This window comes from Somniosus microcephalus, chromosome 8 (genome assembly GCF_052327205.1).
Source record: "Somniosus microcephalus isolate GS21.2 chromosome 8, FLI_Smic_1.0, whole genome shotgun sequence".
Classification (NCBI taxonomy): domain Eukaryota; kingdom Metazoa; phylum Chordata; class Chondrichthyes; order Squaliformes; family Somniosidae; genus Somniosus; species Somniosus microcephalus.
In genome coordinates, this window is record NC_140994.1 from 191,608,376 (window position 1) to 191,630,330 (window position 21,955).

General features: G+C 44.5%; 1 protein-coding gene across 3 annotated transcripts in view; it reads left to right on the plus strand.

The window, feature by feature from the left end:
- LOC147113979 (drebrin-like) overlaps positions 1-21,955 on the plus strand; it is a 208,841-nt gene that overhangs the window by 177,094 nt on the left and 9,792 nt on the right. For all 3 annotated transcript variants that reach the window (XM_085995443.1, XM_085995446.1, XM_085995444.1), the window contains 3 exons: positions 8,343-8,486; positions 11,081-11,799; positions 13,535-13,619. In XM_085995443.1, coding sequence (XP_085851569.1) covers positions 8,343-8,486; positions 11,081-11,799; positions 13,535-13,619 — 948 coding nt within the window. The remainder of the gene's footprint in view (positions 1-8,342; positions 8,487-11,080; positions 11,800-13,534; positions 13,620-21,955) is intronic.

The following is a 21,955-nucleotide window of genomic DNA, read 5'->3' on the forward strand; positions in this document are numbered from 1 at the left end:
CTGTGAGGAGGATGCCGAGAAACTCCAGTACGATTTGGACAGGTTGGGTGATTGGGCAGATACATGGCAGATTTTTTTTTTTTAATTTATTGATGGGATGTGGGTATCGCTGGCTGGCTAGGCCTGCATTTAGTGCCCATCCCTAATTGCCCTTGAGAAGATGGTGGTGAGCCACCTTCTTGAACCGCTGCAGTCCATATGGTGTAGGTACACCCACAATGCTGTTAGGAAGGGAGTTCCAGGATTTTGGCCCAGCGACAGTGAAGGAACGGCGATACAGGTCCAAGTCAGGATGGTGTGTGGCTTGGAGGGGAACTTGTAAGTGGTGATGTTCCCATGCGTCTGCTGCCCTTGTCCTTCTAAGTGGTAGAGGTCGTGGGTTTGGAAGGTGCTGTTGAAGGAGCTTTGGCGAGTTGCTGCAGTGCATCTTGTAGATGGTACACACTGCAGCCACAGTGCGCCGGTGGTGGAGGGAGTGAATGTTGAAGGTGGTGGTTGGAGTGCCAATCAAGCGGGCTGCTTTACCCTGAATGGTGTCGAGCTTCTTGAGTGTTGTTGGAGCTGCACTCATCCAGGCAAGTGGAGAGTATTCCATCACACTCCTGACTTGTGCCTTGTAGATGGTGGAAAGGCTTTGGGGAGTCAGGAGGTGAGACACTCGCCGCAGAATTCCCAGCCTCTGGCCTGCTCTTGTAGCCACAGTATTTATATGGCTGGTCCAGTTCAGTTTCTGATCAATGGTAACCCCCAGGATGTTGATAGTGGGGGATTCAGCGATGGTAATGCCATTGAATGTCAAGGGGAGATAGTTAGAGTCTCGCTTGTTGGAGATGGTCATTGCCTGGCACTTGTGCGGTGCAAATGTTACTTTCCACTTGTCAGCCCAAGTCTGAATGTTGTCCAGGTCTTGCTGCATATGGACACGGACTGCACCAGTATCTGACGAGTCTCGAATGGTGCTGAACAGTGTGCAATCATCAGCGTACATCCCCACTTCTGACCTTATGATGGAGGGATGGTCATTGATGAAACAGCTGAAGATGGTTGGGCCTAGGACACTGTCCTGAGGAACTCCTGCAGTGATGTCATGTGATTGAGATGAATGACCTCCAACAACCACAGCCAACTTCCTTTGTGCTAGGTATGATTCCAACCAATGGAGAGTTTTCCCCTTGATTCCCATTGACTTCAGTTTTGCTAGGGCTCCTTGATGCCACACTCCATCAAATGCTGCCTTGATGTCAAGGGCAGTCACTCTCACCTCACCTCTTGAGTTCAGCTCTTTTGTCCATGTTTGGACCAAGGCTGTAATGAGGTCAGGAGCTGAGTGGCCCTGGCGGAACCCAAACTGGGCGTCAGTTAGCAGGTTATTGCTGAGTAAGTGCCGCTTGATAGCACTGTCGACGACACCTTCCATCACTTTGCTGATGATTGAGAGTAGACTGATGGGACGGTAATTGGGCGGGTCGGATTTGTCCTGCTTTTTGTAGACAGGACATACTTGGGCAATTTTCCACATTGCCGGGTAGATGCCAGTGTTGTAGCTGTACTGGAACAGCTTGGCTAGAGGCGCAGCTAGTTCTGGAGCACAAGTCTTCAGTACTATTGCCGGAATGTTGTCAGGGCCCATAGCCTTTGCAGTATCCAGTGTCTTCGGCCATTTCTTGACATCACGTGGAGTGAATTGAATGGGCTGAAGACTGGCATCTGTGATGCTGGGGACCTCAGGTGGAGGCCGAGATGGACCATCCACTCGGCACTTCTGGCTGAAGATAGTTGCAAATGCTTCAGCCTTGTCTTTTGCACTCATGTGCTGGGCCTCCACCATCATTGAGGATGGGGATATTTTTGGAGCCTCCTCCTCTTGTTAACTGTTTAATGCAGTATAATGTGGATAAATAGAAACATAGAAACATAGAAGATAGGAGCAGGAGTAGGCCATTCGGCCCCTTGAGCCTGCTCCGCCATTCAATGCGATCATGGCTGATCATCCAAATTCAGTACCCTGTCCCTGCTTTCTTCCCATATCCCTTGATCCCCTTAGTCTTAAGAAATATACCTAACTCCTTCTTGAATATATTTAATGAATTGGTCTCAACTGTCTTCTGTGGTAGAGAATGCCACAGGTTCACCACTCTCTGGGTGAAGAAATTCCTCCTCATCTCAGCCCTAAATGGCTTACTCCTTAGACTGTGACCCCTGGTTCTGGACTCCCCCACCATCAGGAACAGCCTTCCTGCATCTGGTCTGTCTAGCCCTGTTAGAATTTTATAAGTTTCAATGAGATCCCCTCTCATTCTTCTAAACTCCAGCGAATATAAGCCTAATCGACCCAATCTCTTGTCATACGTCATTCCTGCCATCCCAGGTATCAGTCTGGTGAATCTTCGCTGCACTTCCTCCATGGCAAGAACATCCTTCCAAAGATAAGGCAACCAAAACTGCACACAATACTCAAGGTGTGGTCTCACCAAGGCCCTGTACAACTGCAGCAAGACATCCTTGCTCCTGTACTCGAATCCTCTCGCTATGAAGGCCAGCATACCATTTGCCGCCTTAACCGCATGCTGCACCTGCATGCTTACCTTCAGCGACTGGTGCACAAGGACACCCAGGCCTCGTTGCACTTCCCCTTTTCCCAATCTATTGCCATTCAGATAATAATCTGCCTTCCTGTTTTTGCCACCAAAGTGGATAACCTCGCAATTATCCACATTGGGCAGATGCATGGCAGATGCAGTATAATCACCCAACCTGTCCAAATCGTACTGGAGTTTCTCTGCATCCTCCTCACAGCACACACGCCCACCCAGCTTTGTGTCGTCTGCAAACTTGGAGATATTACATCTAGTTCCCTCGTCTAAATCATTAAAATATATATTGTGAATAACTGGGGTCCTAGCACCGATCCCTGCGGTACCCCACTAGTCACTGCCTTCCACTCGGAAAAAGACCCGTTTATTCCAACTCTTTGCTTCCTGTCTGCCAACCAGTTTTCTATCCAATTAGTACCTTACCCCCAATCCCATGTGCTTTAACTTTGCATGCTATTCTCTTATGCGGGACCTTATCGAAAGCCTTCTGAAAGTCCAAATACACCACATCCACTGGTTCTCCCTTATCTATTCTACCAGTTACATCCTCAAAAAAATTCCAGTAGATTAGTCAAGAATGATTTACCTTTTGTAAATCCATGTTAACTTTGTCTGATCCTGTCACTGTTTAGCAAGTGCTCTGCTATTACATCTTTTATAATGGACTCTAGCATTTTCCCCACTACCAATGTCAGGTTTATAATTCCCCATTTTTTCTCTACCACCTTTTTTAAATAGTGGGTTTACATTAGCTGCCCTCCAATCCATGGGAACTGTGCCAGAGTCTATAGAATTTTGGAAGATGACCAGCAATGCATCTACTATTTCTAGGGCCACTTCCTTAAGTACCCTAGGATGTAGATTATCAGGCCCTGGGGATTTATCGGCTTTCAATCCTGTCAATTTCCCTAACACCATTTCCCTACAAATACTGATTTCATTCAGTTCCTCCTTCTCATTAGACCCTATGTTCCCTGACATCTCTGGGAGTTTATTTGTGTCCTCCTTTGTGAAGACAGAACCAAAGTATGTATTTAATTGGTCTGCCATGTCTTTGTTCCCCATTATAAATTCCCCTCATTCTGACTGCAAGGGACCTATGCTTGACTTTACCAATCTTTTTCTCTCAAATGCGAGGGTATCCACTTTGGTGACAAAAACAGGAAGGCTGATTATTATCTGAACGGTAATAGATTGGGAGAAGGGGAAGTGCAATGAGACCTGGGTGTCCTTGTGCACCAGTCACTGAAGGTAAGCATGCAGGTGCAGCAGGCGGTTAAGAAGGCAAATGGTATGTTGGCCTTCATAGCGAAAGGATTCGAGTACAGGAGCAAGGATGTTTTGCTGCAGTTGTACAGGGCCTTGGTGAGGCCACACCTTGAGTATTGTGTGCAGTTTTGGTTGCCTTATCTTTGGAAGGATGTTCTTGCCATGGAGGAAGTGCAGCAAAGATTCACCAGACTGGTACCTGGGATGGCAGGAATGACGTATGAGGAGAGATTGGGTCAATTGGGCTTATTCGCTGGAGTTTAGAGAAATGAGAGGGGATCTCATTGAAACTTATAAAATTCTAACAGGACTAGACAGACTAGATGCAGAAAGGATTTTCCCGATGGCGGGCATGTCCAGAACCAGGGGTCACAGTCTAAGGATAAGGGGTAAGCCATTTAGGACAGAGATGAGGAGGAATTTCTTCACCCAGAGAGTGGTGAATCTGTGGAATTCTCTACCACAAAAGGCAGTTGAGGCCAATTCATTAAATATATTCAAGAAGGAGTTGGATATGTTTCTTAAGGCTAAAGGTATCAAGGGATATGGGGAGAACGCAGGGACAGGGTACTGAATTTGGATGATCAACCATGATCTCATTAAATGGCGGAGCAGGCTCGAGGGGCCGAATGGCCTACTCCTGCTCCTATCTTCTATGTATGTTTCCATGTATGATCTGGGAATGAATTATGCTGTCACCTATATATCAAAGTATATGGGGCGTTCTGCTCTTGCGCTCACCTGCGATTCATCTGATTGGGAGGAGAATCACAGGCTGCTTTGTGCAGAAACAATACCCCTAGCCTTAGTCTACAAAAGGATCTTTGTTCTATTTACTTAACAGGGGAATTTGATCAAATGCACCATGAGGTAACTCGGTAATATAACTGAGTTATATGGAACTTCGTTAAGAGCAACACTGCCCGAATACTATTGATTTTTCTACTCCTGTTTGCAGTTTGTGTTTTCATCTTTACAATTCAGTTCCTTCTCATTTGGACATTACAATATGATCAACTGAAAGTGGTTAGACTCAACAGAAGGATGGGTCAGGTTATTTGAGAAGATTTGAATATCATAGCATGAATAGGAAGTGGGCTTGCACCCACAATCCCCAACACAGCAGAGGGAGGACCATGGCCTAGACTAGGTAGCCCTCACGAGGGGAAGAAAAACTGGAGAATGAATGGATCTGTGCCATTCTCAAATGCTTCCTAGTAGCTGTTTAGGGCCTGATGTCAGCAGAGGCCTTCAATCAGGGCAGCTGTCCACTTGCTCAGTAAGGGAATGGTGTATGTCTCAAGGGAATCCGCAAAACAGAAGGAAGATTAATTCATTAAAAAAAGTCGTTAAAACTACTACAGATGCGAGGGAGCTGCATAAAAAATCTACATTAAGTAATTTACACATTCCAAAATGTATGAAAAGGGAAGATAAACATACAGTAGCTAGTGTGTGACTGGAGAGGAATAATTGACTGTGAAGGTGTTGTTATACCAAAGTGGGGCTAAAGGGGAAATTGATGATTTAGCCTTCAGTCTCATCTTTCTTTAGGCTAGCCTGTTTTCAGGTTAAAAATCCATTACATGCATGCTTAAATTTGCCTTTTTTTAAATGTGTTCTCTGCATTTGGGCAACGCGGCAAAGCCACATTTTATTTGCTGCTGTGTACCTCACCAGTGAATGCCATGTTACCTACCCATGTTTTGCACCTGGAATGTGCAAGCGCTCTTCAGGAAGCTCTTCAGACAGAGTCTCAGAATACACAATTCAGAAGCATGGGCGCTGGTTAGGAAGCTTCTGTCTAATGGCCCAATAATGTGTTTCCTGCAAGAATTTCCACGATTCTGTCTCAATTTCCCCACTTAACATCTGCGGAAGATTGACGGAAACACTGTAGAAATGGTGTGGACAGTAATTTTTAGCCATTTACACAGTTTATCCAGAGATTCCACTGATATACCACTGAAGAAACCCCACAGAAATTCTTGGCAGATATGTTTTGAACTTAGTCAGCCACACAGGAATTGAAGCATATTTAGAAACAATCACACAACATTAACAAAGAAAAAGATAAGGGCATAGAAATTGGCCAAGAATTCTTAAAATTAATGACTGAACAGAAATACATATTTTGCACTTTAGATTTCTTCATCCCTTCTATCCTGAAGATGGTGACTCAAGCTTGGGTAGGTTCTGTGGGCAGCACCATGCTCTGGTACTTTACCGAAATGACCATTCTTAATATGTGAGTCCGGACAGTGAGTATTTCTGACATTAATTTGTTGGAATCATCACAGGCCAGCCAACCTCTGTCCCTGTCTTGAATCTTCACTTCCAGCAGGAGACATGGGGTAGCGGCCAAAGATGAGAATTCTGGCTGATTTCCTCCCCTCCCGAGCCCAGTGACAGCGAAGCTAGTTACAGTATAATATTCCTGGCATTGCCCCAGCTGAGACCATCTAACACAGGACATAGCGAAGATCAAAACTTTCAATTTTTCAGGGCTTCATGGCTCATAAGTGCATTTATCCACCAATCCATTCGAGGAAGAATTTGCTTCATCTGATAACTCTAGGCATTGTAAAAAAAAAAAAAAGTTAGAATTTAGCCATGAGGATATTGCTGTTGTTACAACCGCCTGGTAAGTAAAATCAAACACAGGGAGCATTTTGAGGCTACAAACCTTATATTAAATGCTGCTTTGGAGCGTGCCAAATATGTAGTGGAGGAGAGAGGAATTCTGGCTCGTGAACCTGTCCAAAATCCCATTTAAAGTAGCTATTATTGCTCGGAGTAGATCTGGGCTCCTAAATGCAAATACTGTCCTATTAAGAGGAATTGAAAATGGGAGCATATATCCAAATCAGTGATGATTGTTCCAATATACACTTTGAGCCTTCCAAGGATACAGTATCTGTATTTTTGATAATGAGCATGATTGAAATTGTTTACAATCAGAAGCTCAGTAAAAATTGTGGCAAAAGATGTACTTGCATTTATTCCCACAAACTGCAAAGTGTTCGTTTGTAGAATTTGACGGCTGGTAAGTTTGAAATTTCTGAAAAATGCTTTTTCATGTAAAAGTCCTAATGGATTCAATCTACTCTCCATCACCTGTCCTATTACTCCATAGGGTACTCTGCAAACTCTAAATAGTCTCGTATTCTACATGTTCACATATGGGTCATTCAAAGCTTGGCCCAACCACACCAAAGTTTCTGCTTTTCTTTTCTGTTAATGGGTCATTTCAACTGCCCTGCCATCCATTGGTGCCTCAAAAGCAGTTTCACATTCTTGCCTTTTCTGTGTCTGAAAAGCAATTCCACCTTCTTGTGTTCCCTGTGTGCCACAGAAGGTAAGTTCCATCTTCCTCTTTTTTTCCTGTGTGCCTCAAAGTAAATTCCATCTTCTCTGTGCCAGAAAAGCAGTTCCATCTTTCTGTGTCTTCTGTTTGTGCATTCGAAGGTAAGTTCCACCTTCCTGACTCCCTGAAAAGTAGTTCCACATTCTTATTTCTCTTGTGTGCCTCAAAAGGTAAGCTCCAGCTTCTTTTCTTGACTTGTGTGCCTCAAAAGCAGTTCCATCTACCTGACTTGCCTGTACCCTTGAAAAGTGTGTTTCACTTGACTGTCATCCTTGTGTGTTGTTTGTGCCTAAACTGAATTACTTCTATCCTTCAAGGTCAATTTTGATTCTAGCTCACTAAGAAAAGATGCTCATTGATCAATAACCAGTTACTTGACTAGGCCTACTATAGGAAACTATGGTAGGGCCATTTAGGTCCTCTCACCCAGGCTGCGCAAAAGGAATTTCTCTGCATCACTTCCTGTTATGGACAGAAAGTTAATTTATTTTACCTTTTTTGATCTCTCCTTTAATAAATGGCAAAAACATGTTGGGGAAAAAAAATGAAACATTTCAGTCCTTAATTAGTTATTGCCCCAAACAGGAAATTATGCAAAAGCACTTCCTTGGCACATCTCTGAGGAAAGATCTGATGTCGCCATCCTCGTTAAATCCTGCCATTTCTAACTTGTGTACATAAATAGCAGATGACCGCAGTCACATGTATAAGTAGTGGCTGTTGACTTTGCAGCTAGGTCAGTTGTAACGAGTAATTGGCCTTTATCACAGCTTCGCTTATCTTAAAAAAAAAAAAAAAAAAAAAAAAATTCAATTCTAGAAGTTTAATCATTGCATGACAGCCTGAGCATTTTCTTCTCCAAAATACTCTGGTATGATGAATCCCCTCCCTCTTTATTTTATGAAACATTGATCATTTTCTGATTTGTCAGGTGGTTCTACACATATCTAGTTCTGCTCTACAGTGTTCATTATCAGTAGCCCAAATCATTTTTGCTCATGTAATTGTATGGATTTTGAAACCATTAAATTATATTTAGTAGTTTTTCCTTTAAAGTTGTGATTTGCCTGTTCTAGGTTCCTATTGATTTTTGCATTTAACTGTTATAACAGCTCACCAGACACAATTTGAATCTACCAGAGTGGAAGACGTAACGTCATTCAATGCTCCTGAGTCGAGCGTCGTTGCAACAACAATATATGAGGAGAATGAAGAGGCCGGAGAGGAAGAGCTTCCAAAGTTAATCCGGGATGCAGGTATAGTTGGAGAATGCATCTCGTTATAAAGAATTGGGTGGTTTGAGCGCCACAAGAAGGACATGATTGTGAATTTTGGCCTACTGCCTAATGTGAATCCATCAAACACAATGCAAGGAATGATAAGGGAAAAGCTGACGTTATCTACTTCACCTAATTGGTATTTCTCCTGTTGGCAGAGTATAGCTTTATGTACATGTCCCACAACCTTCTGTAATCTATTTACCTTCCCTTACAACGGAAGAGGACCCTTGGAAATGAAGTGAAGATACAGGATAAAAATGAATACTAAATTAATCTAGTGCCAGCTTAGCACAGTTATTAAGCTAATGTCTGTTTCTTGTTACAAAGCCCACCGTGTTGTAATGGGCTATGCTATTTTTCTTGGCCGTTGTCTTGAAAGGCCCTTCTCTCAATTCATTGTAGCTGAGAACAGAGTTAAAATAATTATTTTGTAAGTCTGTAAAACACACTGTACTGATCTTCATCGATGTTAATGAAACTTGCAGATGCTATCTGGGTGCAAAAGAATCTACAGATGCAGTTCAGGTTTGTGGGTTATTATCGCTGCTGTTGGAAGTGACGTGTATTTAAATATATATTTTATATTTTATTATAATATATATATTTATATTATATATTTATTTATATTTTTTATATATAAATAAATCACTCCCTAGGAAAAATAAATCTAACTACCCTGATATAAAATAACATGCTTAATCAAAGCATTGAGCAGTACTGGTGTCTTGGATTTAAGAGCAGTATATGGCTCTGATCAGGAAAGAATGGGCAGTTAACTGCTCTAATTGAGAGGAGTGACAGGTTTAGATTATGATTATGGGGAGTATGCAGTTCTAATTGAGTTTAGAGGGAGCGTACAGCTGTTTGTAGAAGAAGGAAGCAGCTTATTACTAATCGGGTAATATATGACTGATCAGGTGATGGACAGTGTAAGGCAGTGTATGACTTTGACTGTAGATAGGCGATCTGTGTACAATTGTAAATGCAGGAGGAAGTTTTGAATGGCTCAGATTGGAGGAGAGGATCAGGGTACAACTCTGAATGCAGAGGGAAGTAGTGTATGGCTCTGATCAGGGGAGGGAGTAGTGTATAATTCTGAGGGCAGTGTACATCTGTCAAAGGGGAAAGGGTCAGTGTACAGCTCTGACCCAGGATGGGAGGGACCAGTATATGCCTTTGACTTGAGGGGCACAGCATATGGCTTAATTAGTGAGGGTGAGGGGATTATTACTAGTCCTAGCCCCATCAGGGCTACCCCAGTTCAGGCGTATTCCTCAGACGTTCACTTTCAACTAAAGTTTGTGGTAGCCGAATCCTAAAGATGCTTAATTGGGTCTAAAGGTCTGGACTATCTCTCCCTAAAGGAAAGGAGCAACCTGAAAATGTTACTGTCCTCCAGATAGCACTTTTAATAAGTTTAGCTAGACTGTAATGTTCTGGATATTATGAGGGTCCAGAAAACTCCCCCAGAATTCTGTAACTCCTCACCAAAGAGTGTACAGAGATTGAGTTCGCGAGTTTGATACAGAAGTATTACGTGGGACAATTCTAAAAATATATGGATTTATTAAAGAACCGGCATGTAATTTACAGTTGGTGAGTCAATCGCAACATTAACAGTTCCAAAAAGAGAGAGCTTATAATTCTATTATCAGAGAGCCTTATTCTCAAATCTTAACTTCGCTACAATTTTACAGTTCTTAGTTTTCTACAGGATATCCACCAAAATCAAATACCTTTGATACCTGAGGTACAAAGAGTTGGAGACTTGCAGAGCCACCTCTGAAGCCGAGAATCACTTTGCCCCTTTAAAGCGTGTCTACTATCCCATTTGAGAGTTCAATATTTATACCCTTTTCCAGTGGTATAGCCTTTAAGGTTTTCTGCTGATGTAAGCTAATTAGCTCTAGTCATTTTTCTGCTGACCCCTGCAATTCTTAGTCACCTCAGCTGGCAGCATTACAGAATTATGTCTCTTTCCTAGGTGTTCTAAGTTTACCATAAAAAACGGTGTAACAGCAGGTGCATTTTACTTGGTCATTTTTACGAAGGCAGATGTTTCTTAATTTTATGTGCTTCTTTACAAAGTGTAAATTAGAACACAACCAGGGTGAATCATTGTCTTGTTCCCAAAGGTCAGCCTGTCAGGAGCCTTTAACCTTCTGTTTCAATAAGGTTATTGATTCAGTGTCAACAACTATCTTATCTCAATAGCCAGAATGCTTTCACAGTTTGTTCATCGTTCGGTTTCTCGATTTCCAGACCCAGTTTGTCATGTTTTAATAAGGCCAGAATTCTTTCATAGAATGGTGTATTTTTCTGAAGAGGTTTTATGGCTTATTCCTTCACAAGGGGGTGTTTGGCTCCAAGCAGGGCCCAGTGTAGTGTTGATGCTTGTGATGCTTCATGATGTGAATAGAAGTGTTTGGGTGTAGGAGAAAAAGGAAATATATGGATTCATAGTTTTGTGCATTTTAATAGTTTGTATGTAACCTATGCTATCAAAACAGGTCTACCAACACATTGGTTGATTTAATTTCATGTCTCTGTTTCCATTCTGTTCCATCTAGATAATACTGTACCTAGCTTTCCAGAAAAGCAGCCCATTCGTTGTGAAGAGCCAGTGCCAGAACGAAATGTGCCAAGCTATACTGAGGAACCTGGTCTTGTAGATATAGACACCCCAAACCCTGTATGGCCTGAGGCACCCAGCTTTTTACATACTGAAGAGTCAGTGCACAGTGAGCAGGCAGGCTTCATAAGTACTGAGGAACAAAGCCTTGTGGACATTGGGAAGCCACAAATGAATGAGAATTTTCCACAAGTGAATGAGAATTTGCTGGACCTTTGGGAGGCCAATGGAATAGACCTGCTATCATCAAAATCACGCAGTGAGCTAGCAGAGAAGCCATTGATCTACACCAGTATTGAGGAAACGGAACTGATTTTAAATATGAAAAGCCCACCATTGGATGAGACTGTGTCAACACATGCAGACATTGAAGCAAATAGCCAACTGCTTGTGAACTTCCAGGAATCAGCAGGGCAACCTGCAGAATTGGAGCCCACTGAACTAGGGCAACAACAACCACAGAGCAGTGGGGAAGCTGAGGAAGATAACTTGCTGTGTTTTGATGGTAATGAAGGTCTACCAGCGCCACCTCCAGACTGCCTTGATTCACAGCAGTGGGAGAACCTGCCGAGCCTCATAGAACTCGAAGGATCACAACAGATGAGTGAAGACTACTGCTTTGGAATACAGGAACTGCCCAAGCCCCAAGATGCAGAGGTAAGCTGGGATGAAAAGGGTAAGACAAATGCATGATGTGGACTTTGGTGCCAAATATTATGCTTGAAAGCAGGCAACATCTTCATTTTGTTTTAAACTACAACAACTCGTAAAAAAATTCAACTTTGACTATTTTATTCTAACACTAGGATATTAATCAAAATGTGCTATAGTGACCGAGTTAGTGTAAAATATAACTTATTAGCATAGAGCTTCACACAAGAGTACAGGTTACAGATCGCTCACTTAACACTACAGGGCAGATTACATTTCTGTCGAGCGAGCTTCCTTACCAAAAGTGGAACCTCATAATCGGCCTTCCTGTGCTTTCATTGGTTGATTGCAGCAAGGCTGATGACTGGAAGAGTCCTATTTGAAATGAATTGGGAAGATTCAAATTGGTTCCCATAGGGTATAACCCGATAGCACCTAACTGTGTATAATTTGGCATTACACTGGCAATCAGTCAGAGATTACAGGTGTGGCTGGTATGGGAAATACAAAAATATCACACTGGTGCAGTAGAATGTATTATTCTATGGTTCAGACACATTGTTGAGGCAGAGTAAAGGAAACTTTACTTTGGTTCTGAGCATGCCAGGAGTGCCTGATGCAGGCACTGGGTGTCTTTCCAGTGCTGACATTCCTCACCTCTGAGCACAAACTTCACTCAAAAAAAGCATATTCCATGACTTATACTTTAGTAATTGAGTTAGAATAAAGCATCACTCCTAATTTAAGCTTCTATCTGACTCAACCTTGTGTACTGAAGAGAGCTGCGTATACAGTCTGCCAACATGTCTGATAGAAAGACTGTTCTAAACCCTTAATATAATCTCTCGATCCATCCAAATCCCCAACAGGACTACAGTTCCCCTTTAGCACAGGAGCCGTTTAATGCAATCTGTATTGAGAAAAGAGCTCCCGAGAATTGATGTTTAGCCACTGTTGGTGTAATGACTTCAGTTATGTGGTAAGACTAGAGAAGCTGGGATTTAATGTAGAGAAGGTTAAAGGGAAATTTAATAGAGGTGTTCAAAATTGTGAAGAGTTTTGATAGGGTAAATAAGGAGAAACTGTTTCCACTGGCAGGAACCAGTGGATGCAAATTTAAGATAATTGGCATAAGTACCGGCGGTGAGTTGAGAATTGTTTTTACACAGCGAGTGGTTATGCTCTGGAATCCACTAACTGAAAGGGTGGTGGAAGCAGATTCAATAGTAACTTTCAAAAGGGAATTGGATATATACTTGAAAAGGAAAGATTTGCAGGGCTATGGGGATCGTTCTTTCAAAGAGCTGGCACAGGCATGATGGGCCAAATAGCCGCCTCCTGTGCTGTAAAATTCTAATCAGAAGGCATTGCATATTATAACCTTAGATTTCAAGTCAGGGGGAGGGTGAAAGGGGGTGGAAAGCAGGTGCTGCGTGTTTAGCCACTTGGATATATAGTGGGGGAAGGGGGCGTGCTGCTAGGCTAAATTGCTGTATTTTTCTAATGTATGACCAACCCGATTGATCTCCTTTCTCCAGGGAAGCACTCTTCTTGTAGGCAAGAAACCACGGCAGAGAATAACATTTAAATAAAAACCCAAATTGTAAAATCTTTGTTCTCAGATGCAATAAGCCTGGAAGCACTGCCCCTTTTTAGCCACACAGTACTTTCAGATTCACTTCTGTATAACACCTGGTTGCATCTTGTAATTTTCAATAATTTTATGATTTCTATTCTATAGGCTGTTCAGGATTTTTTCAACCAATCACAGGATGAATATATTAAAGTCCAATCACACATAGAGGAAACCGCCAGTAAAATACCAGGTGAGGAACTGGCTATTTCCCTTCAGTGCTATCATTTTTTTGTATGTTTGTTTTTCTTTTACTTCTAAAAATGTTTCAATTACCTTTGTACTTCATCTTTATTCTCTCCCATCCCAGTCATTCATCATCTTTGCTTCCCTGAGTCCAAAGGGTGCAGACTTGAGCATATCTGGTGCGCAACGGGTTTAGCCATCCATCACCAGATTCATTATAGAGTCTGACCTATTATGTCCGTGTATAATTGAGACACGGACTGCAGGAGTTGGTTATAACAGGTCTTTACTGAATGGAGGCAACCTGGAACTACTATGCAAATGTTACTACACAGGCTTATATACAGGGGTGGTCACTACTGGTACTGCAGTATACAGGGGCTGCAGAATATAGTTCCTTCTGCAAAGTACATACACTACAATTCCTCCCCTTTTAGCTAAACAGTACATAACATTCGATTAACAATGAAATAACATATTTACAATTACAGTTGCTATATACATTAGTTGAAGTTAAGCAATTATAAGGTCAGTCTTTGAGGAGGCTTCCTGATTCTGTCTGGATAACACCTCTGGGGTATCAGGTTCTTCTGGCAACGTTGAGTCGGGATCAATGTTGTCGTTTGGTTCGTCTGCTTCCAATATCACCGATTCTGAGGTAGATGCAATTGGTACTTCGGTTTCATCGCCAGGTGTATCAGATCGTGGGGTTGAGTTGACGTTTCCCAGTGACTCTAGAATCTGGTCAGCATGGCGTCTTACAATACTCTCTCCAACGTCCACGGTATACATTAGAGGTCCTTGCCGTGTACAGATCGTTCCTGGCTGCCATTTCTCTGTGCGGTAGTCCCGGGCCAAAACTGGTTGACCTATCTTAAAACTCCTGGTCGGCCTTTCATTCATATTCTGAAACTGCCTGTTCTCCACATCTCTTCTGATGTTTGGCTTAACCAAATCCAAGCGGCATCGTAGTCTTCGATTGAAGAACATCATGGCTGGAGTTTGGTTGGTAACTGCATGTGTCGCATTCCGGTAGGCAAACAAGAAGTTATCCACCTTGTGCTGTGGGGGTATATCTTCATTACACATTGCCTTGATAGCCTTCTTGAATGTTTGAACGAACCTCTCGGCCAATCCATTAGTGGCTGGATGATATGGGGCGGATGTGTAATGCTTAACACCATTGTTCTTTAAGAACCTCCGGAACTCTTCAGACACAAACTGTGGTCCATTGTCGGAGCAAATCTGTTCAGGCAGCCCATTCCTGTCGAATATGGTTCGTAAGACTGTGATAGTTTTTTCTGTGGTGGTTGAGAACATTTTTATTACCTCTGGCCACTTTGAATGTGCATCCACTGCAATTAAAAACATCGAGTCCATAAATGGACCAGCAAAATCAATGTGCACCCTTTGCCGTGGAGATGAGGGCCACTCCCATGGATGTAGAGGGGCTTGTGGTGGGGCGTTTTGGACCTTCTGGCATCCTGTACAGCTCTTGGTCATCTCTTCGATTTCTCTATCGATTCCCGGCCACCACACAAACGCTCTGGCTAAGTTCTTCATTTTTACCCCTCCCAGATGACCCTCATGAAGCTCATTGAGCACTCTATCCTTCAATTTGGGTGGAATTACTACTCTGGATCCACACATCAAGGTTCCTCTGCACACTGACAGCTGTTCTCTTCTCGGCGAGAATGCTGGCAGCAGTGGTTCGCCATGTGCTGGCCATCCCTTCACCATTAAATCATAGACCCAGGAGAGCGTCGGGTCATTTCGCGTTTCCTTTTCTATGTTTGCATTCGTCACAGGGAGACATTCGACTATGGTCAAGTGGAATATCTCCACTGGATCCACTGCAAGTTCTTCTTCCACCGTCGGCAACGGTAGGCGCGACAATCCATCAGCATTCCCATGCTGTTTAGTTCCTTTGTACTCGATGTCATATTGGTGTGCCCCTAGGAAAAGGGACCACCTCTAGCCGTTGTGCTGTCATTATCGGTACGCCCTTCTGAGGGTTGAAAATGGAGACGGGGTTGATGATCAGTAAGTAGAGTAAATTTCTGACCGTGAAGGTAGTGATAGAACTTCTTCACCCCCCACACCAGGCTGAGGGCGCCTCTGTCAATCTGGGCGTAGTTACGCTCGGCTGAAGTTAACAAGCGTGACGCAAAAGCTATCGGCCTCTCTGAACCATCAAGGAATTTATGTGACATTACCGCCCCAATGCTGTAGGGAGACGCATCACACGCCAGTCTTATCGGTAGTGATGGGTTGTAGTGAGCCAATACTTCTCTTGAAGTGATTAGGTCCTTACTCTTCTGAAAGGCCCGCTTACATTCATCGCTCCATTTCCATGCTACTCCCGTTTGTAGTAGGGCGTTCAGTGGGTGCAGAATTGTGGACAAATTCGGCAAAAACTTATGGTAGTAATTCACCAATCCGAGGAATGACCTCAGTTGCGACACATTTTCAGGCGCTGGAGCCTTAACTACCGCTTCAATTTTGTCAGGGGACTTATGTAACCCCTCTTCATCAATCACGTGGCCACAATACGATATCTGCTTCTTAAAAAACTCGCACTTGGGGCGATTGGCTCGTAGTCCATGTTCACGTAGTCCAGTGAGCACCTGCTCTAGGTTGTTGAGGTGTTCACTGTCATCTTCACCTGTCACTAGGATGTCGTCCAAGTAACACTGAGTCCACGGAATTCCTTGCAGGACTTGTTCCATCGCTCTTTGCCATATCGCCGGAGCTGATGCTACTCCGAATACCAGTCGATTATACTGATAAAGACCTTTGTGAGTGTTTATCGTGAGATACTTCCTAGAGGATTCTTCAGCCTCCATTTGCAAATATGCTTGTGCTGGGTCAATTTTTGTAAAACGCTTCCCTCCAGACAGTGAGGCGAAGATATCTTCTATCCTTGGAAGAGGATATTGTACTGTGTGAAGGACTGGGTTCACTGTCACCTTGAAGTTCCCACAGATGCGAACCTTCCTTGGCTCCTCAGACTTATTGTTTAACGTTTTCTTCATGACAGGAACGATGGGTGTCGCCCACTCGCTCCAGTCTACCTTAGATAACACGCCTGCATTCTCCAGATTCTCCAGCTCTGCCTTGACGGCTGGGCGAATTGCATATGGTACCGGTCTTGCTTTGAAAAACTTGGGAATTGCATTCTCTTCTATTTTTATCAAGGCGGTTATGCCTTTAAGAGTGCCCAGTTCTTGTTGAAATACCTCTTTGGCGTTAGCTAAGATTGTTGACAATCGTCCAGGAGTGACGTCGTCATCCTTTTTACCAGCCACCGTCAGTGCCTGAATGGAGTGCCAGTCTAAACTTATCTTTCTGATCCATTCACGTCCCAATAACGGTGGTCCACCATCTTGCAGTATGTACAGATACAATTTCTGTCTTTCCTTGCCATTGTATTCGACAGGCACCCTTATTTTTCTTCTGGGGTATACTTTTTGCCCCGTATACGTCTTCAAGACAATGGATGTCTCTTTCAAGGGTATGTGTGAGAATGGCCACTCGTAGTCTCGTCGATTCATGACGGTTAGAGCTGATCCTGTATCCAATTCCATTTTGACTTGGGACCCTGCTATCGTGAGGGTGACCCAAATGGTTCGGTGATCCTCTTTTGCGATTATGTTGTGAAGTTTGAGACAGCTTAGTCTCTTGTTCCCGGATTCACTCGCTCATCTGGCCTTCGGAACTACTGTCCGTCATCTTTTGTACTTTCCTGTACGGTTCCTTAGTAGCCTTTTTGTTGTCGTCGGTCTTCTTCCCAGACCTGCAAACTCGTGCAATGTGTCCCATCTTTCCGCATTGCCTGCATATTTTGTCCTTGAACCAGCAGTCCTTCTGGTCATGGGTTGTTCTGCCGCAGCGATAACATTTTGCAAATCCCCGTGTCATTTCGTGGGTGCCGTATTCCTGTGGCTTTTGCTGTATTTCCGCAGCTCCCCTTGCTGCTGCTTCGTACGATACTGCCACGCTGAAAGCCTTATCTAGCGTCAGCTCTTTCTCTGAGAGTAACCTCTTCTGGGTTCCTTCACTCAGGAGTCCACAGATAAATTTGCCCCGTAAGGTATCTGCCAGTCCTGCTCCGAACTGGCTGTGCTTTGATAGCTTGCGTAGTTCCGTAAGGTAATCAGCATTGCTCTCATCTTTATGCTGATTTCTCCTGTGGAATTTAAATCTTTCTGCTATCAGCAGCGGTGTAGGATTTAGGTGTTCCTGTAGGATAGCAACAATTTCGTTAAAACTCTTCGCCTTCAGTTTGGCTGGAGTAATCAGGTCCCGTAATAGGCCGTACGTTCTTGCGCCCATTAAGTTTAGAAGTACCGATGCCTTTTTCTCATCGGCTACTTCGTTTGCCTCGCAATATACCTCGACTCTTTCCACATACGTGGTCCAGTCTTCTATTGCATTATCGAAGGCAGTGATATTGCCAGTCTTCGGCATCTTGGAAATCTAAAATGGGGCCTCCCGCACTTTGCCTTCTTCCCCGCTGGATTAAGATGGCGCCTCCCGCGCTTTCTGTCTTCTCCGCTGTTGCTGGCGTTTTATGCCTTGATGGCGACGCCCTATGGTCTTCGCGCACTTCCCCCGCGCTGCTGCTAATGCTGCTCTCCACGGTTCCCGTGGCAAACTGCAGCTCCTCGCGGCTTTCTGCGCGTTTAATTTTTATTATTTCCCCGTCGTCGGAACAACCCTGCGGGACTCTTGCCTCCCTCTTCTCGGGTCTGTACGCTGCCCGGCTTCGTCGCACCGGCTACGCCCTGTGTGATCCACCCTCTCTCTCTCCTCGTCCCGACAACGCTGCTCGGCCCCGTTGCAAAGCCACCCACTCGAGCTGTAGACCGCCGCAGCCCAGGAAGGATCCGTGTACTACCTGCGACCAGCCCGATTAGCTGAAGCACCATCGACAGGATAACCAAGCCCCGCTCTCGACAGCCTCTCCTGCAAATCTTCAACTCCGCTGACTCCGAGGCGGATGTCCACGGTCGATGCCCGTTTCTTCTGTTTCTTTCTTCCTTCTGGCCTCGACCTCTGATAACTTCGCTTCAGGGATGGATCTCCACGAGGTGGTGCAGACTGTAGGTAAGTTCGTATCTGCTCATCGCCAGTATTATGTCCGTGAATAATTGAGACACAGACTGCAGGAGTTGGTTATAACAGGTCTTTACTGAATGGAGGCAACCTGGAACTACTATGCAAATGTTACTACACAGGCTTATATACAGGGGTGGTCACTACTGGTACTGCAGTATACAGGGGCTGCAGAATATAGTTCCTTCTGCAAAGTACATACACTACATGACCCTCCTCTGTCAAAACCACCCACTACTCTAGGATTAGCTTAGAGCAAAGTTGACCCCTGGCTTCTTCTTTCCACTCCCAACCATCTCCTTGAAAACCCTCACCTCCAATAGGAAATGCAAGGAGCTCATGCACTTTTTGTCACTAAGGTTAGGACCATTCATTCATCATTCATCTGCTTCCTCACCCCCCACCTCAGGCTCCCCTGCCCTATCCTGAACCTGCTTCTTTCACTAGTTTCTCTTCCATCCTCCTTCATGCTCTCTCCAAGCTTATTTTGTTCATGAGACCCACCTCCTGCTTCTTTGACCCCATTCCTACTAAACTACTGACCATGCAACTCCAATGCCCCTATGCTAGCTGACATTGCAAATGGTTCCTTTTCCTCATATTCGCTCTCCCCCACCCCCCTTTCAAAACTGCCATTGTCCCCCTCCTTTTAAAAAAAACCCTCAAATCTTGATCCTTGAACATGTTATTGCCTCCTGAATTTGTGCCTATTTTTCCTGCAACTCCCTGCTTGAATCCCTCCAATGAGATTTTCACCCCTGCCACAGTGCTGAAACAGACCTAACAAAAGCCACAAATTACATTCTTTGTGACTGTGACCAATGTCCCCATTAATTTTTTTGTGGGGGTGTGCAGCCCATTCAAAATACTGTGCATGCGCAGTTTTCCCCATTGAAAAGCCGGCTGCATGGTAGGTCCAGAGAGCTGTGCAGGTTAAAGGGAACATTGACTGTGACCATGGTATGCTATCTCTCCTCATCCTACTTGACCTCTGTGCAGCCTTTGGCACGGTCAACTAGTCACCTCATTCGGACTACCCTCACTCACTTGGTTCTACTCTTATCTAACCAATCATAGCTAGAGTATTTCCAGCACTAACATTGCTTCCAAATTCCCTCAAGGATCTGTCCTCGGCCGCCTCCTCTTTCACAACTACATGCTTCCACTTGGTGACATCATCTACAAACATGGGGTTAGCTTCCACATAGATGCTAACGAGCTCTAACTCTCCACCGCCTCTCGTCACCCCACCACTGCCTTTGTGTTGTCACATTGCTTGTCCAACATGCAGTCTTGGATGAGGTGTAATTTTCTCCAGCTAAACGTTGGTAACACCATAGCCATCATCTTCGGCCACAAACTCCGTACCCTTGACACTGATTCCAGCACCCTCCCCAGCCATTGTCTCAGGCTGAACCAAACTGCTCACAACCTCAGCATTTTATTCTACCCTAGACTAGGTTTTATGTCCTCATAAATACTGCTTACTTCCACCTCTGTAACATCGCCTGCTTCTACCTAGCAGCTGCCTAAACACTCATCCATGCCTTTGTCACTCCAGACTCGACAATCCTCCACCCTCAGTAAACTTCAACTCATCCAAAACCGTGCTGCCTGTATCCTATCCAACACCAAATCCCACTCACCCATCCCTGTCTTTGCTGATTCTCATTGACTCAAATTTAAAATTCTTATCCTTGTGTTTAAACCCCTTCATCACCTCACTCCTCCCTATCTCTGTAACCTCCTCTAGCCCTAACCCCTCCCCTCTTTCCCCCCCCCCCCCCAATCCCCACAAACAATGTTCTTTTGACTGGCCTCTTCTTCATCTCCTCCCCGCCGCCCTTTGCCTTCAGCCGCCTCAGCCCTGAGCTCTGAACTTTTCTCCCTAAACCTCCACTTCCTTCTTCCCCTTTAGTGCCCTCCTTAAAACCCAGTTTTTGATCACCCTGCCTAATGTCTCCTCCATCTCCAGCCTCCCTTTCCTCTCCAAATTCCGTGACTATGCTGTTGCCTCCCAAAGCCATGCCCATCTTTCTTGGAGCGCCATGTTTGAATCCCTCCAATCAGATTTCCACCCCTGCCACAGTAATGAAATGGCCCTTATCAAAGTCACAAATGACATCCTATGTGACTGAGCTTGATAAACTAGCCCTCCTCATCCTTCTCGACTTGTCTGCAGCCTTTGACACAGTTGACGCCATCCTCCTCCAATGACTCTGCTCCGTCATCCAGCTAGTTGGGACTGCACTCGCCTGGTTCCATTCTTAGCTATCCAGTCATAGTCAGAGAATCGCCTGCAATGGCTAATCTACCCACTCCTGCATTGTTACCTCGAGTCCCCTGAGGAACTCTCCTTTGCCCCCTCCTATTTCTTATCTACATGCTGCCCCTCAGCGACATCATCCATAAACACAGCGTCAGTTTCCACATGTATGCTGACAACACCCAGCTCTACCTCGTTACCACCTCACTCGACCCCCCCCCCCACTGTCTATAATTTTTCAGACTATTTGTCTGACATCCAGTACTGGATGAGCAGAAATTTCCTCCAATTATTGGGAAGACTGAAGTCATTGTCTTCGGTCCCCGCCACAATCTCTGTTCCCTAGCCACCGACTCCATCCCTCTCACCCAGGCAACTGTCTGTGGCTGAACCAGACAGTTCGCAACCTTGATGTCATATTTGACCCAAAGATGAGCTTCCGACCACACATCCGCACCATCACCAAGACCGCCTATTTTTTCCACCGTAACATTGCCTGACTCCATCCCCGCCTCAGCTTATTTGCTGCTGAAACCCTCATCCATGCCTTTGTTACCTCTGGACTTGACTATTCCAGGTGGCCGGCCTCCCATCTTCCACCGTCCATAAACTTGAGCTCATCCAAAACACTCTTGCTCGCATCTTAACAACAACAACTTGTATTTATATAGCACCTTTAATGTAGTAAAACATCCCAAGGCGCTTCACAGCAGTATTAGAAGACAAAAAAAAACTCACACCGAGCCACATAAGGAGAAATTAGGGCAGCTTGGTCAAAGAGGTAGGCTTTAAGGAGCGTCTTAAAGGAGGAAAGAGAAGTAGAGAGGTTTAGGCAGGGAATTCCAGCGCTTGGGGCCTAGGCAACAGAAGGCACGGCCACCAATGGTTGAGCAATTATAATCAGGGATGCTCAAGAGGGCAGAATTAGAGGAACGCACATATCTCCGGGCAGGCAGGGG